Genomic DNA, 18758 nt, shown 5'->3' on the forward strand with positions numbered 1-18758 from the left:
ATGGTAGAGGTGGACACCCAACACTGACCCATCCCACTCCTTGGAAGAAAGGGGGTCGGGGAGAGGTTCACTCTCCTCCTTCACTCCATCAACCGCGACCAGGAGCTTGGTAACCTTGGAACTCTTGAAGTGAGGATTTTGGCGATTGACCTGCAGGACCTGTAACGGGTTCCTGGGGATCTTGAGCCCCACCAGGTAGGTGACATCCCGCTTACGTTCTTTTACCTCATAAGGTTTCAGATCATCAGTCTTGCAGGGCCCTAGGCTCCACAGTCTCCATCACTCACACTTTGTGGCCAGGCACAAACTCGACCAGAGTGACCTTCTGGTCGTGCCATGTTTCATAACCTGCTGGCTGGCTGCCAGATTCCTATCCGGACCAAACAGACTATCAGGATTGACTGGCTGATTAAGAATTGTTGTCTGAATATCCGGTTTAAACCCTGAGATGCGGAGCCACGCTTGTCTTCTCAGCATAACGCTAGTGTTGATAGCCCTAGCAGCTGTGTCCGCAGCGTCAAGTGCACACTTGATGGCTGCGTTTGAGATTAGCTTTCCTTCCTCAATAAGCATTTTGGTGCCCTCTTGGAACTGTGGGGGCAGGTGTTGTATAACCTGTTCTAGGGTGTCGTAGTGCGCCCTATCGTAACGCGCCAGGAGCGCCTGTGTATTGGCGATGCGCCAAAAGTTTGCTGCCTGTGCAGCCACTCTTTTGCCTCCTGCCTCTAGCACTTTGGACTCTTTATCCGGGGGAGGAGCTTCACCCGTTGTCTGGGAGTTGGCACGTTTCCTGGCATTGGCAACCACAAGAGAGTCCAGTGGCAATTGTCCCCGGATGTAGGCGGGGTCCGCAGGTGCAGGCCTGTACTTTTTTTCAATGCGAGGGTTGACCACTCTCGCCCTCGTAGGCTCCTTAAAAATGTCCCCAGCATGTTTGAGGACACCTTTCAGCATAGGAAGTGTTTCCGACAGTAAGACGTCGAGACCACATCCGAACCCAATGGCGGAAAAAAACAATCTGGGGATGGAGCCGATGCCCATGCGCACTGTAGTCCAGGGGAGGAGCCACCTATCTCAGGATACTTCGAAGACTCTTCCAGGACAACAATGTGCAATCATCCGAGCCCAACACTAGGCGGCGATCTAATGCTAAGATATGAATGTTAGCAGCCCTACATGCCAAGAACAGATGCATACTGGTAAGTAGCATATTCATTACCTTCTTCCAGAAGCTCTTCATCTGGGTGCAGAGCGCCAGCATGTAGGAGACCACATCCTGAGGGATTTTTGTGAGCGCTTGCTCCCAACCCTGCTTCACCAGACTGAGAGGCCCTCTGACAAGGTGCCCATGCAGAAGTTCAACGGGTCTGAATCCATCCCCCTTCTACGGTACCTCCCGGTACGTAAACAACAGGCGTGGCAGGAGGACGTCACACTTCCACCTCTGATAGGCCAATAATCATGCCTATAATGGTCTTGTTGAATCTCTCAACAAGCCCATTATTGGGTGTGATGATGTGCCTATCTATTCCGTGACTGCGGAGAACATTTTGGCCTGGTTTAGGGAACACCAGCTCGATTCCACCTGCATGCCAAGTTATCTAATGTTTTCCAGTTTGTTTTATCTTTGGCCCAGCAAGGCTTTGCGGCGGTCACAGTTAAAGGCTGTATTTTAATCATCTCAGCCTTTTGAAGTTTGCCTGACTTATCTTCTTTATTCAGATCACCTATTATGGTGAAGTTCAACACATTTCCACTAAAGCCTTTATATATGCCTCAGGGTACCTCGGATGGGCAGACTCAACTTGAGCCTCGCGTTTCTGATGTACATGCAGCTCCGGTCCATACACATGCATCAATCCCTTCTCTTCACTTACTGTTTTCTCTTCGCTCCATTCATGGAAGAAGGAGGCTAAGGAAGCTCTACCTGCTTGCCCTACGAAGTTTTATTGGAGTACTGTGTAGACAACAAACTCTTTGTGAGCTATGCTCCTGCCAAGACATGAAAGGTGCTGCAGAAAAGAACCCTGTCCAGTTGGATCGTCCAGTGTAGTCAGGAATTCCCACACCAAAAAAGAACCCCTTTGAGGGCCCACAGGCTCACTCCTTCCCAGCCAAAGGTACCTCAATAGCAAGAGGTGTTTGCATCCTAGACATCTGCCTGCCTGCTGCAACATGAGTGTCTTTGAATACATTCACCAAACACTACTGCCTCGACAATGAAGTCTGTAGAGAGGACTATTTTGCCTGCTCAGTTTGATTGACTTTTCTGTGAGAGTCCAGTTCAGACTCTCCACCTTTTTTGGACATATTGCCTGGGTATCTATTCTATAGGTGAGGCTTCTGGAGTTAGAAGTATCCAGAAAGGGAATATGTTACATATCATCAGTAACACTCTTTCTGGTGGATCCGCTATCTGACTACTGCCCTCCCTCCTAAACTGTCTTTGGATTGGACTACTGTGCCTTTATAAAGGTTCGTTTTGGCACACTGTCATCTCGGATTTGTCATGGCTGATCCAAGTCTAAGGGTGCCCAAAAGTGAAAGACAAAAATTATGTTAGTGTGCAGGTGAAGCGCCTACAAATATCTGTCGGAACTAAGCGAGGCCTTAGTGAAGTCTGACTGCACCACTTACCAATGTGTGTAAACAATTACTGTTATAATTTTGGGTTCAGTCTGGCACCTGGTGTTATTATAAAGGTGAGCAAACTATGGTTAGAAAGAGCCTTTTCGAAGGGAAGTAACTTGTTCTTCCAGTTTTTCAGAAGCTACTTTGGATGAATGTTCCTAACATGCAGGCTGATTTATTCATGTGATTGCATTGAGGCAGAAGTGAGCATGTCTGGTAAATTATGTGGACATCCAATGTCGGCCAGCATATTGCAATGATGGTAGTGGTTGTGTTGCCAAACTGAGTGCCAGTAAAAGGTGTGTCTACTATAAAGCAACCTAGCAACCTAGGAAGTTGATATTAGAATTGCAGGCTGGCTTGTGGTGATATGGGTCTTGCTTTAGAATTTAAATGAGCCCCTACAACTGCATTTGTTTGAATTTTGGCACCGTTCAAACATCAGTACATTTGGTCATTTTCGTCCTTGCCTTTTTGATCAATTTAGCCTTTGTAGAAGTTAAATGCAATGGGAGACCAATATACCCAGCATTTTTTCCAAAGTTATTAATTTGATAAACATGAAAATTATTTGTTTCAAAATGTCCGCCACTGCGAAAACTAAATGTCAAATTATTCTCTGTCTCTATCCTACCCCAAATTACTCCTCTCATCACCATCTCTTATATCAGATTCTCTGGCAGAGTCCATGAAGAAGCTAAGAGAAGAAGGACCAATCATCCAAGAGATCGGTGAACTCATGCTATCCAGGGTATGAATTTGTTTGAGAGTCGTTTTTTTCCAGTTTGTTGTTGGAAGTTTACACCTCTTGGGTCTGATTCTGCGTCTCATAATAAATGTTGTGACTTTGTGCAAGAGACTGAAGTTACTTGTACCATCTGCTCATTGGAGCATTAGTGTCACTGCTGTTTAATTTGGCGTTTGGTCCAGGTGTTGCACATTTAAGCCTCAGTTCCTCTGAAGGCCCACTTTTGTTGTGGTCCTGAAAGGAAACCATAACCTGACACTCTTTAGTAGGGATCTATGCAGAAGAATAACTGTTGGAGAAAGGAGATGGTGAAATAAAAACCAAAGCATCATTGAGCACTAGCAACATTTAAGGCCTGTTGTAATCAATCGAGGGAAACCTTAGTTAATACATGGTGGAGGCCTAGTGTGACAGAAGTGTGCAGTGTTGTCTGTTTGCCCCACATGGGATAGGTTCTATAGTAGTTGGAGTTTAACATCTTTGGGTTGTGCTCAAGAAGAACACTTTTAACACTTGCACATTTTCACAGATTACATCTGACAAGCTGTAGAGACACAATGTGAAGTATCCATAACTGGTAGTCTGGCTTATGCCAAGATGTTCATATTATCCTGCATAATGTCTGTCAGTAGAAGTGCAGGATACAATTCGCTGTCATCTGGGAAGGCCAAACAAGAATTAAGATTCTCATAATTCATATTTTCCGAGTCCAACAATACATATCATACATGGTTCACTATCTTTGAAAACTCAGATTCCATTTAACACAGTAAAAAAAGCATCTTTATTCCCCAACATTTCTAAGTTTTATCCTCTGTGCTAGAGGAGATCTCTTTGCTGGCACTTGGTGTGCGCAAACAAGCATTGAAAATGGAGCACATTGTCTAGAGATTGTCAGTCACCCAACGGAAAGGTTTCCAGTTATTCTAGTGCAACCTATCAAGCAGCCTACAGCAGAGCATGAAACGAACGTAGGCATATCTTGTTTTTTCCCCTCTAATATAAACTATCATGGGTGCAAGGGAAGGTTGATATCTCTAAAGTGCCTATGGATTTCCTTCAAAAGAAAAGTACTTTCCTTCCATCTCATCCAATATAGAACATAGTGTTCGAGGCATATGGGCTGCAGACCACACACTATTGCATAGATCACCATCTGGTGGTGGGCCCGGATGATTGCACTTTGTTTTTGTTAGGTCGAGCCTAGACGTGCAAGCAATGCGAAGCATTGCTTGCTGTCTGCTCGACAACTATTGTTGTCCGTTTCTGGGAATGTAGACACGAGTCGGACGCGCGCTTTTCCAGTGTCAGTTTTGAGCGCGCTGCTGGCTGCTTGCTGTGTGTGCGGTGTCAGTTTCGCTTTCGCTGTGGAGCCTGGGCTTTCGCTGTCACCCCTGCTTTCGCTTGGCTCGCATGCACTAACGGCGCACACACACACACACACACAGCCAGCACCCACCCCCCTGCACTCACACACACACACACAGGCGCGCGCACACATACACACGCTGCCGCCCCCCCAACCCCCCTGCACACACACACACACACACACACACACACATGCACACACACAGACTCGCACACACACAGACACTGCACACACACACAGACACACACCCCCCGCCCCCCCTTACAACTAAGCCCCACTCACCGCATCGCCGCCACTCCTGACTTCTGCAGCCACCGCGGGGCTCTCCCTCAGGCATGGGAGCCCCGCGTCACCAATGCTGCTCTCTGGCACTCCGTGGATGCGGGCTTCACGCAGAAGGCGGAAGTCCCGCCCCATGACCGGCTTCACGCTCCTGAACGTCCGGTTGCTAGGTCAGGTTACAATCCTTTTTATTTTGCATTTAAGTCCGATCATATTTTGTGTTCCGTTTCTGGCTGAGGGTTTGGTTGCACGTCAGGATTTTAGTGGGATTTGTTTATGTAAAGTTGAGATTTGGCTAGTCTGTTTTTGCCAAACTATATTTACCATGTCACACACAGGGTTTGGTTTGGAGGTCAGAACCGCCATCCATCCCCTTGCACTGAGTGAATTCAAAAAGTATTTTTTGTACAGTCCCAACAGCAGTAGCATTAAGAACCAAGAGCAGAGAGAGGGTCTGCAAATGTGCAACACTTGTCCTACTCGTATATGGTGATTAATCCTTGATAATTATGTCTACAATGTTTGTTTTTAAGTGTATTTATGCACGGAACAGTTACCTCTATCTACTGCTGGGGGAATGAAAACAGTAATTTAATACTATAATGCGGTATTACCACATTTCAGTGCTGTGGTAAAACCATATTTCTGTAAATGACGTAGAACTAATTAAATGCGTGTTTATCGGATTACCACACGTTTACCACATTTTCATCCAAAACAACAGCGTAGGAACAGCAAACGAGAATGAACACACGCCCTCTAACCCCGAAGACGGAAAGTATTCACCCGGTCTCATTAATAATTTCTACACGTTGTGGGCCAGATGTTTTCTGACTCGGCTTGATCTCGGTAGTTTGTCAATGAAGGGCCAAGAACGGTGTGACTAACTTTTGGTTTTACAACACGGATCAGCAATCCAGTTCTCAGTATTGGGATTTGTGGTTGTTGTTCGTCTTGTTTATTAGGAAGAGCTTGAGTTAGAAAGCCCTATATATTTTCCCAGACAGCTGTCTTTAAATATGCATAGCGCTGAGTGCTTGCTGAGATATGTTGGCCCGCGCATCCTCTACACACCGTTGATCAATTTCACCCATGAACGCACACGTTGTTCCTAGTTCCCTTGGCATTTATTAGTGTGTCATTTTACAGTGGCCCGCTAACACCTGGGCACCTATTGCCCCTCTCTGACCTCCATATTTAAGGGACAGATGCTCGCTGTCTTTAAAAATTGAAGTAAAATGGGGTAAATCGAGAGCAGATGCAAACGTAAACCTTTGCATGAGTACTGAGCAGACAGGAAAGCATCAGCAAATTCTTTATGCAGCAATGTAAGATATTTTGGGATTCACTGTTAACCTTGTAAAAACTCTGACACCTCATTGCATCGCATGGCGGCACGCAGAGGCGGACTGTGACCACCCTGATTTTATGTATCCTAAAACCAATGTCCGTGTTGTGGCAGAAACGATCCTCATTGACAGTCTGAACTAAAACCGAATGTCTGAAAAATCTATTTAACTAGAAATGGCTATTTCAAAAGCTATCGTTTTCAAATATGATTCTAGGTGGCTAGCAAGAAAAGTTAGAGCTTGTATCTTTAAATTACAAGAAAAAACTTTTTAAATCCGTCGAATGTTGCAGATAACACACACTGTGAAGGAGGCTACCTCATTGAGATTGGTGGAATTAGTTCTAGTCTGCCCACATTGTAGCTTTTACCCTTACCCCCCCTTTTTCAGGCCAAGTTTGCTGCGTGTACGGGCTTTAGAATAGTCCTGAGTTTAACGACATTGGCATTTGGGTCAGGTGGCGTAACCGCAAATGAGTAAAATTTGTTCTACGTATGCCTTAAAGATACTTGTCCTTGCCTACTTCTGTGCAGCCAAGCGCAATTGTCCTTAGCAATGGGTCTTGAACTACCTCTTTTCGTGATGGACAGCTAGGGTTCAGGCCACAGCCCGGTTTCAGTTTCGCTGTCTGTCTGCGTGAAACCCCTCCTTCTGGAGCTGGGCTGCTGTAGACAAGGGTCGAAGAGTGAGGGGCAGCACAGGGGCTAGAGGCCTGGGAGCTTCTCGACGTTCTTGGGCCACCAACATTGCGTGGCATAGGTGGAGCAGGGCAGAATTTGGAGTGAACATTGTTGAGTAGGAGCAGTCCACAGTCAACGGAAAGAACAGCGCTGTTTCCAAGTCTGATAAGTCTGTCTTGGTGTGGAAAATACTTGTTTATTAATTTCAGTACAATCCTCTATTTGTTTAAATATATGTTTGTACACAATAGTTTTGTAATTGATATTTTTACTGACAGCCTTCTGTGTATACACACACGTTTAGGGAGTCCTTTACAATCAGCAGTAGCAGTGCTGCATCTCCTCACACACACAGACATTTAAGTCACGTAAATACAACACATGTTGCATTACAAATGCTATAGGTGTCACATTTGCGAAACTTAAAACTATTGGCATTGTAAATGACAAAGATATTAGTTTCGCTATTTTCAAAACCAACACCTAAATAAGAAATGTGTCACTTACAATACCAATAGCTCAAACTTTCCTAATGCGAGACCTATTGCATTGCAAATGCTTGTCTTGGAAGAGTCTTTGTCTGTTGGATGACTCCCCCCGTAGATCGTAGTGCGCATGGGCATCGACTCCATCTTCAGATTGTTTTTTTCCACCATCAGGCTTGGATATATCTATCGTTCGGTCCCGTTACTGATCTCTTTTCGACTTCCAGAACTTCATCATACCATCGGTATCGTCTTTGACAGCAATTCTAGTTACCCGTGTCGGGGAAAGGCTTGCGCTTCTCGATTCCAGCGTTTGTCGGCGCCGTCGGGCCCAACTGCGCTATTTGGCCTTTAACTCATGGAAAGAACACCCTTCAAGAAGTGCCCTCAGTGTGGACACAAATTCCCTCACACTGATCTTCATGAGGTTTGCAATCTGTGCTTGTCTCCAGAGCACAAGAGTCGAGACTGTGAGGCCTGCGCTTCGTTCCGGCCCAAGAAGACAATCAGGGACCATCAAGCTCGAAGAGCTGTGGCGCAGTCATCTTCATCGACACCAGACCTCATCATGGACGAGGCTCCGATCGAAGTAGAGTCTGAAGAACAGCAACAGGAAGACATCGTTTCCGAAGCAGAGGAGTCAGCTTCCGGAGCCGAGGACCGATCTGAAGACGACTATCTTCTTCCAGCTGGTCAACAGGTTGTGAGTAAGAGCATCGACCCTGTTCACCTCCCCATACCGGGACAGGCTTCAGTTCCACCTCCACCTCCAGGTGCGCACCAAACAAAACCTACGAACGCCCCGCCTTCTGGTTCGGCAACGAAGATTCCAAAAAAGCCTCCAGGCGACTCAGGATCGAGTCAGTCTGTAGGTCCCGACAAGCAAAAGGTCCTCAAACCAAAATTAACCCCGGCACCAAAGCCATCGGCGCTGAAACCGGTCGAGCTGAAAACAAGCTCGGCACCGAAAGATGTTCCCAAGTCTGCCGAACCGAAGACCACTCCGGTTCTGAAAAAAGTAGACCCGAAGCCTACTAAGGCATCGAAACATACTTCGGCTCCGGAGATCGATCATTCAAAACGTACGTCCGGAGCAAAGATTTCGGATCCAAAGAGCATAGATCCGACAAAGACCAAGTCTTCAGAACTGAAACAATCAGTTCCAAAGACAATAGACATTGTACAACCTAAGATTTTCGGTCCCAAACAAGACAAATCGGCTCCGAAAAAGAATTTTTCACCAGAAGAGCTTTTCCAACCAGACCCAAAGCAAAAGACTCTTCGTATTAACCCAAAGACTGGACATGTTATTACGGTGCCTGAAACGAGGAAAATGGACTATCCTAAACCATCTCCAGTTCCTCTCAAAAAGCATGCTCAAACTTCCCCCATAAGAATTCCTTCACCATTAATCGAAATACCAGCAGATATTTCTTCAGTACACTCACCATCCAGCACACATAGCATTATACCACAGGATGATGATGATGATGATAATTATTCACAGGAGGTAGAAAGTGAGCATCATATAGACAACACAGATGACCCAGACAATATCCCTGAGCCATCAGATGATCCCTGGGGAGATTATAATGCGCCAGATGCACCAGATCTGCCACAAGATGATGTATACCCTTCTAGACCATCTCCCCCAGATGATGCTATTGGGTTTACACAGCTCATTCATAGAGCAGCCACATTTCATGGGGTAGACTTGCACACAGATCCAGTGGAAGAGGATTTCTTCATGGATACACTACTATCGTCACATAAAACCACGACCACATTACCAATACTTAGTGGAGTGGTGAGACATGCACCAGAGGTATTCAAAGACCCCGTCAGGGCCAGGGTAATTAACCCCAGACTGGAAAAGAAATATAAAGCGGCTCCAACTGACCCAGCATACATTAAAGATCAGCTGCCATTAGACTCATTGTAATATCAAATGCGAGAAAGGGAGCTAACTCACAGACAACAGGGGATGCTCCACCCCCTGATAAAGAGTCTAAGTTTTTAGATGCTTCAGGGAAACGCACTATCTACAATGTCTGGAGGATTGCTAACACTCAAGCCTTATTGGAGAGATATTTTAGAGCTCATTATGATGAGTTAGAATCGCTCATTATGATGAGTTAGAATCACTCATGCAACGTTTACCCAAGCAATACAAAACTAGAGCTTCTGATCTAATACAAGAAGGCAAGGTTATTGCAAATACCTAAATCCGCTGTGCGTTAGACACTGCAGACACAGCCTCTAGAACAATAAATACAGGAGTACTGTTGCGTAGACATGCATGGCTACGCATTAATGGGTTTAAACCAGAAGTACAGGCCAGTATTTTAAATCAACCCTTTGACCAGCAACACCTCTTTGGTCCAATAGTTGATAGCGCACTAGAGAAGATGAAAAAAGTTACAGATACGGCAAAATCCATGGGGGCTTTACTAATGCAGACCCATTGAGCGTCCTTTCGTCGCGTCTCATATAGAGGCGCTTCCAGAGGTTTTCAAACTTACAACACCTCCTCTTCTTATAAAGCACCCACCCAAACCTCACCCAGCAGAGGGTATTACAGAGGAGGATATAGAGGTAACAACAATAAGGGCAGAGGCAGAGACAACAACAACCGCAATGCCTCTACTCCAAAACAGTGACTTCCCTCCCATCCCCCCAGACCATTCCACTCCTGTCGGGGGGGAGATTACAACAATTCCTACCTGTCTGGCACTCTGTCACCACAGACAGGTGGGTAAGACAAAATAATTCAGTCAGGTTATTGCCTGGAGCTCACTTCCACTCCTCCAACAATACCACCCAGAGAACATCCCATGAACATCTCATACTTCTAAGACAAGAGGTGGCATCTCTATTACAAAAGAATGCAATAGAACCTGTCCCAAAACACAGGAGTGTACTCCCTATAATTTCTCATACCCAAAAAGGATGGATCCCTCAGACCTATACTAGATCTAAGACCCCATAACCTGTATATACAATCTGACCATTTCCATATGGTCACATTACAACAAGTTTTACCGTTGTTGAAACAAGGCGACTTCCTTGCCACATTAGATCTCAAGGACGCTTACTTTCATATTCCTATCCATCAGTCTCACAGAAAGTACCTTCGATTTGTACTAGAATGTCAACACTACCAATTCAAAGTACTCCCTTTCAGAGTAACTGCAGCACCTTGATTGTTTACAAAGTGTCTAGCAGTAGTAGCAGCACAGTTGAGAACGACAACATTCACGTCTTTCCATACTTAGACGACTGGTTAATAAAATCCAAGTCATACCACCAATGTGTACAGCACATGCATCAAACTATATACATATGTTCGAGGCATGTGGGCTGCTAAATTCATATCTATTGCATAGATCGCCGCCTAGTGTTGGGTCCGGATGATTGCACATTGTTGTCCTGGAAGAGTCTTCGAAGTATCACGAGATAGGTGGCTCCTCCCCTGGACTACAGTGCGCATGGGCATCGACTCCATCCCCAGATTGTTTTTTTCCGCCATTGGGTTCGGATGAGATTTCGACGTCTCCTGTTCGGAATCGATAAAACAACTTCTTTAAGGCCAAAAGGCCTTCGTTACCTCATCGGTATTGTTCGCGTTCGGTCTCGTGTTTCTTCCAACTCTTTGAGTCGGATTTCGGACGAGTCTAGGAACTCTTCGAACATCGAGGCCCTGTCGTCGCAGCAAGACCCGACGATACTACGATGGAACGGAGCCCGTTCAAATTCTGCCCTGTGTGCGGTTCGAAGTACCCACACATCGACGTGCATCCTGTATGCAACAAGTGCCTCTCGCCGGACCACAATGAGGACAACTGTATGGCCTGTTCTAAGTTCAGGTCGAAGAAGACGCTCAAGCTTCGGCGCGCCTTGAGGCCCAGCGAGCGGCTCCGGCACCTGTCGACATCTTCGACGACCCCGAAGCGGAAGGCCGACGCCATCCTCTGCAGATTTCACCACCATCGACGGAGGTCGAGGCCGATTCTGACGATCCCGTAGAGGCCCAGGACCTAGAGGAAACCGTCGAGGAGGTAGGGAACGTCGAGGAAGTTTATGGGGCCGCGGAAGATAGCTCGGAGGAAGAGCTATGCCCCGAACGTACACTAACTCTGGCTCGGGTCACGGGATCGCCACACGGCCTTACCCACGACCCTACACCACGATCCTCGGTCCCGCCTTCTGGCCCGACTACGGACACACCAGCGGAGCCTCCATTGAGCAAATCGAAACCGAAACTGAAACCTTCGGATTCAAAAACAACAAAGATGGCCGACGCGCCATCGAAACTGAAGACGTCTGCTACGCCATCGACGCCGTTGACTTCAGTGGCTCCGAAGCCGAAGAAGGCTTTCGAACCGACTAAACTACCGAAGGTGGTCAAGGAGCCAAGCTCGAAGAAGGCTGTCGAGCACGTGTCGAGCAAGGTGGCTGAATCGAAGTCGAACAAGACTGTCGCACCGCCTTCAGGCAAGACTACCGCGCCAACAGGCACACGCCAGGTCGACGCGCAGTCGGCGAAGGGCCCCAAGCCGAAGTCTGGAGCCCCAACGCAGAAACTGACACCTGCCGATCCGAAGCCGTCGACGCCTAAGGCCGTGGCGGAAGCACGGACCACAGCGGTCACGGATTCGTCTGCGTCTCCGGTGACCAAAGAAACATCGTCGACGCAGGGGTCTTCCCATGGTGGCGGACCAAGGTCATCGGTCGGGCCGACTAAGCCCTCCGCTCCTTTCACAAAACAAGTCTCGGACTCCCTCAAACGAATACGGGAGAAGAGTTTGACGTCGACGACTCCAAAGCCGTCGGGTCCACAAGAGATGGAGGCACCGAAGAAGACTTCAATGCCACTCCTCTACACTCTGCCGCCGAAGGTGGCGCCGAAGGCCTTTGCACCTCGGTCGGTGCCAAAAGACTCGGGAGGTTCGGAGCATTCACTGCTAAGTGGACGTTCTGGTCGACAACATGCATCAGAAGAGCAGTCTGCGCAGTATATCGACGCCGACACGGGAAAATTGACGCTCTACAAGCGAAAAATTACTTCCCAGCCATTGGAATCGTTTGTGATACCTCTAAAGAAGAAAAGGCCAGCACAAGACATTCCTGACCTTGTGGAACCTATTCAACCACAACCTAGGAGGAGTCCGTCACCTTCACCCAATGCCTCGGAGGGAGATGAAGGTGTACAGGATGAGGAGTACAACTTCCCTGATAACAATGACCCTGATGAGCAACAGGACTCATGGGTGGACGCTGGTGGCCAGGGGGACCAACAGGTGGTACATGACCCACAGGTTTATGGTGTAAGAACATCTCCAACTGAAGACTCGGCGGCATTTAATGCCTTGATTGAAAGGGCGGCTGCAAACAATAAGGTGGACATGCATGCCGACCCTGTGGAAGAGGACTTTTTGTTTGACACTTTCTCGGCAGCAGAGAAGACTGTGAAAACGCTCCCAATGCTTACAGGGGTTCTAAAGCATGCCACGGACATCTTCAAGGAACCCGCAAGAGCACGGGTGGTGAACCCGAGAATAGAAAAAAATACAGACCGGCACCTGGGGACCCGGCATATATACGGGGCCAGCTGCCTCTGGACTCTTTGGTGGTCTCCAATGCCCGCAAGAGGGCGAACTCGCAGACGACGGGTGAAGCTCCTCCCCCAGACAAAGAGTCAAAAGTGCTGGAGGCATCAGGGAAAAGGGTGGCTGCACAGGCAGCCAATATCTGGCACATATCTAACACACAGGCCCTGTTAGCACGATATGATAGGGCGCATTACGACACCCTAGAGCAACTCCTACAACACCTTCCAGACGAGTTTAAGGAGGCAGCTGAGATGTTGATACAGGAGGGCAAGCTTATTTCCAACGCTGCAATCAAATGTGCGCTTGATGTGGCAGATACGGCGGCTAGAGCGGTCAACACCAGTGTGATGTTGAGACGCCAAGCATGGCTCCGCATCTCAGGGTTCAAGCCTGACATACAGACAACTATCCTCAACCAGTCCGTTAATCCAGACAGACTGTTTGGCCCAGACGTTGACACCACCCTCGAGAAGATCAAGAAAGACAATGAGACAGCTAAATCCATGGGGGCACTTCAGTCTCAGCAATTCAGAGGGAGCACTTTTCGTCGCTCCAGTACACGTGGTGTTAACAGAGGACACTTGGCACAGCAGACGCAATTCACTAGAGGTGGCGCACAATCCTCGTACCCCAAACAGGGTAGAGGAGGTTACAGAGGAAACAATGCCAAGGGCAGAGGCAGGGGCAACAACAGTTCCCGTTCCTCTGCTGCCAACAAACAGTGACTCTCTGTCACTGCCCCCCGACCATCCAACCCCTGTCGGGGGGAGACTCCAGCGGTTCCTGCCAGTCTGGACGTCCATCACCACAGACAGGTGGGTAAGGAAACTTATCCAGTTTGGTTATTGTCTAGAGTTAACGTCCACTCCACCCAATATACCCCCAAGACAACATCCTATGTCAGCAGAGCACTTGCACTTATTGCAGCAAGAGGTTCTTGTGATGCTGCAAAAAGGCGCAATAGAGCTCGTACCAGTGGAAGAGGAGGGGACAGGGGTTTATTCCCTCTACTTCCTCATCCCAAAAAAGGACGGTTCACTCAGACCCATTCTGGATCTACGCCCCCTCAACCTGTACATCCTCTCGGAACATTTTCATATGCTGACCCTGCAGCAGATTCTTCCATTGTTGAACCAAGGGGACTTTCTAGCAACCTTGGACCTCAAGGATGCTTATTTTCACATACCACTCCACCCATCCCACGGAAAGTACCTCAGGTTCACCATACAAAACAGGCATTACCAGCTCAAGGTTCTACCCTTCGGAGTGACCACTGCCCCCAGAGTGTTCACAAAGTGTCTGGCGACAGTTGCGGCGCACCTCAGGAGACAGAACATACATGTCTTCCCTTACCTAGACGACTGGCTCGTTCAAGCAAAGTCGGAACAGCAGTGCGCCGCAGACATGTCCCACACCATTCACCTCCTTCACAGTCTGGGGTTCTCACTGAACTACCCAAAGTCGCACCTTCAGCCAGCCCATGTGCGGCAGTATCTGGGCGCGACAATAAATACCCTGACTGCTATGGCTCAGCCAAACCCGGTGAGGATCGACAATATTCAGTCGCTCATCCAGAGATTCAGACCTCAACACTCACTACCTGCGAGAGTGTTCATGCAGTTGATTGGCATGATGGCCTCCTGCATCTTCATAGTCCCGCACGCAAGGTTGCATATGCGTCCGCTCCAAGAATGCTTGGCGAATCAGTGGACACAGGCTCAAGGACGGCTAACAGACCTAGTGTTGGTGACCGGTCGGGCATACAACTCTCTGCATTGGTGGACTCCACACAACCTTTGCAAGGGCCGACCGTTCCACGAGCCTGTGCCGCAAGTCATCATGACGACGGACGCCTCTCTCCAGGGATGGGGAGCTCATGTGCTCCACTACACGGTGCAGGGACTGTGGTCGACGCAGCAACAGAAGATGCACATCAACTACCTGGAACTGATGGCAATCTTCATGGCGCTCAAATCCTTCAAAGTACATCTGTGCAACAAGGTCGTATTGATCCGGACGGACAACATGACAGCCATGTACTACATCCAGGAGCAGGGGGGTACGCACTCTCCACAGCTGTCTCATCTGGCTCAGAGCATGTGGAAGTGGGCCATTCAGAGGAACATCTTCCTCATGGCGGAACACCTCCCGGGCAAGGACAACCAGATGGCGGATCTGCTCAGCAGGTACAGCCATCAAATGCACGAGTGGGAGATACATCCATCAGTACTCCGCCCGTACTTCCAGCAGTGGGGTCATCCAGAGATAGACCGGTTTGCCACAAGGGAAAACGCAAAATGCCAAAGCTTTGCCGTCAGGTTCCCTCACCCACAATCGCAAGGCAATGCGATATGGATGAACTGGTCAGGCAGATTTGCGTACGCTTTTCCCCCAGCGCCTCTCATTCCGCTGGTGGCAAGAAAGCTAAAGCAACACTCGATGACGCTCATCCTGGTTGCTCCAACGTGGGCACGCCAACCATGGTACACCACGTTTCTAGAACTTTCCGTGGTACCGCATCAAAGGTTGCATCTCACACCCAGGCTCTTGACGCAGAACCATGGCGACATTCAGCATCCAGATCCGCAACAGCTCAATCTGGCGATCTGGCTCCTGAGGTCTTAGAGTTTGGCTACCTCAACCTGCCTCCTGAATGCATGGACATTATCAGGGAAGCAAGGAAGCCCACGACCAGAGCTTGCTATGCTGCAAAATGGAAGCGTTTTGTCATTTACTGTACAGAACATCGTATTAACCCGCTAGATGCATCAATTCCTAACATCATCTGCTATTTGTTACATCTTTACAAATGCAATCTAGCTTTCGCTTCCATTCGGATACACTTATCCGCCATAGCGGCTTATCTCCAAAACAGGCAGCATCTCTCTGTTTTCAGGGTGCCTGCCATTAAAGCCTTCCTGGAGGGACTGAAACGAGTCATTCCTCCCAGAACACCGCCAGCTCCTGTGTGGAATCTCAATGTAGTTCTCACTAGGCTGATGGGCCCACCCTTTGAGCCTCTACATTCCTGTGAGATTCAATTCTTAACATGGAAAGTGGCTTTTCTCATTGCTATTACATCTCTCAGGCGTGTTAGTGAGCTGCAGGCGCTCACGATACAAGAGCCATTTATACAAATTCATTCAAACAGGGTAGTGCTCCGCACTAACCCCAAGTTCCTTCCGAAGGTGGTGTCACAGTTTCATGTCAATCAGACTATTGAACTGCCCGCATTCTTTCAAAACCCACAAACAGTAGCGGAGAGAATGCTCCATACACTGGACGTAAAAAGAGCATTAATGTACTACATTGACAGAACACAACCCTTTAGAAAGACACAGCAACTTTTTGTTGCCTTCTCAGCCCAGCACAAAGGCAACCCTATTTCCAAAGCAGGGATAGCCAGGTGGATCGTTAAATGTATTCAGATTTGTTATCAAAAAGCTAAACGTACTTTGACGATCCCCCCAAGAGCACACTCCACACGCAAGTTGGGAGCCTCCATGGCTTTCCTGGGAAACATTCCTTTGGAAGACATTTGTAGAGCAGCCACTTGGTCTACACCACACACGTTTACCAAACATTACTGTGTAGATGTGCACTCCAAACAGCAGGCAGCTGTAGGGCAGGCTGTTCTCAAAACTCTTTTTCAGACTTCTGCAGCTGGCACGGGCAACCGCCGTTAATGGAGGGACTGCTATGTATTCTATGCAATAGATATGAATTTAGCAGCCCACATGCCTTGAACTGAATATGCTACTTACCAGTATGCATCTGTTCTTGGCATGTAGGGCTGCTAACATTCATATCGCCCGCCCTCCTCCCCGGTGCCCGTAGCGGCTGCAGATATTTTCTTGCATTCGATCATTAGCATGGACATCATTTACGCTATTTCACTCCATCTCTAACACAATGGCTAAAAACAATCTGGGGATGGAGTCGATGCCCGTGCGCACTGTAGTCCAGGGGAGGAGCCACCTATCTTGTGATACTTCGAAGACTCTTCCAGGACAACAATGTGCAATCATCCGGACCCAACACTAGGCGGCGATCTATGCAATAGATATGAATGTTAGCAGCCCTACATGCCAAGAACAGATGCATACTGGTAAGTAGCATATTCAATACAATATGACGGCCATGTACTACGTCCAAAAACAAGGAGGAACACACTACTTCCAGCTCTCCAGGCTGGCGCAGAGCATATGGAGGTGGGCCATTCCTCAAAATATCTTTCTGTTAGCACAACATCTACCAGGAGTTCACAATCAAGTTGCAGATCTGTTAAGTCGTCAAAGACAAGAGATACACGAGTGGGAACTTCATCTGCAGGTACTTCAACCATTCTTTCACAAGTGGGGACAACCAGAGATAGATCTGTTTGCCACACACCGCAACTCCAAATGTCCAAGCTTCGCCGCCAGAAACCCACACCCATTGTCCAAAGGCAATGCAGTATGGATGAGCTGGTCAAACAGATTTGCGTACGTTTTTCCACCTCTCCCGCTAATTCCATTAGTAGTACGCAAGCTACAGCAACATTCCCTCACATTAATACTAATAGCACCAACGTGGGCAAGACAACCGTGATACACCACACTAGTAGAGCTATCAGTAGTACCACATCAAAAATTGAAAATCTCTCTGCATCTACTAATACAGAACCATGGAGAGATCATGCATCCAGACCCAATGCAGCTCAATCTAGCAATTTGGCTCCTCAGGTCTTAGAATTCGGATACCTCAATCTTCCGCCTGATTGTATGAATGTCATAAAAGAAGCAAGGCGCCCCACCAGTAGAGCATGCTACGCAGCCAAGTGGAAAAGGTTTGTTGTGTATTGCACAAATAACAACATTAACCCATTAGATGTTTCTATACAAAACATCATGTGCTACCTACTCCATCTACAAAGATGTAATTTAGTGTACTCCTCAATCAGATTACATCTTGCTGCTATAGCAGCTTATCTTCAAAACAGACATTTGTCATTGTTTAGAGTACCTGCCATCAAAGCGTTTATGGAAGGATTAAAAAGAATAATTCCTCCCAGAATACCACCCTCTCCGGTATGGAATTTAAATATTGTTCTCACCAGACTTATGGGTCTTCCATTTGAACCATTACATAAGTGTGAGTTACAGTTCCTTACGTGGAAAGTTGCATTTCTAGTTGATATTACCTCACTCAGAAGAGTAAGTGAGATTCAGGCACTAACAATTCAAGAACCATTTATACAACTACATCACAACAAAGTGGTTCTTAAAACAAACCCTAAATTTCTGCCAAAAGTAATTTCATCATTTCACCTCAACCAAACTATTGAGTTGCCAGTATTCTTTACCCAACCACAGACAGTTGCAGAAAGAGCTCTACACACATTAGATGTAAAACGAGCACTCCTCTACTACATTGATGGGACAAAACTGTTTCATAAAACAAAACAACTGTTTGTGTCATTTTCTTTTCCACACAAAGGCAATCCTATCTCAAAATCTGGCATTGCAAGGTGGATTGTTAAGTGTATTCAAATCTGTTACCAGAAAGCAAAACGCACTCTATCCATTCCCCCTAGGGCTCATTCTACCCGTAAATTAGGGGC

At 47.5% G+C, this 18758-nt stretch overlaps 1 protein-coding gene across 3 annotated transcripts in view; it reads left to right on the forward strand.

Annotated features, from left to right (window-relative positions):
• Positions 1-18758, forward strand: part of ARHGEF11 (Rho guanine nucleotide exchange factor 11) — an 883046-nt gene that overhangs the window by 611591 nt on the left and 252697 nt on the right. For all 3 annotated transcript variants that reach the window (XM_078670282.1, XM_078670280.1, XM_078670281.1), the window contains one exon: positions 3303-3382. In XM_078670282.1, coding sequence (XP_078526408.1) covers positions 3303-3382 — 80 coding nt within the window. The remainder of the gene's footprint in view (positions 1-3302; positions 3383-18758) is intronic.

Source organism: Lissotriton helveticus, chromosome 12 (genome assembly GCF_964261635.1).
Source record: "Lissotriton helveticus chromosome 12, aLisHel1.1, whole genome shotgun sequence".
Classification (NCBI taxonomy): Eukaryota; Metazoa; Chordata; class Amphibia; order Caudata; family Salamandridae; genus Lissotriton; species Lissotriton helveticus.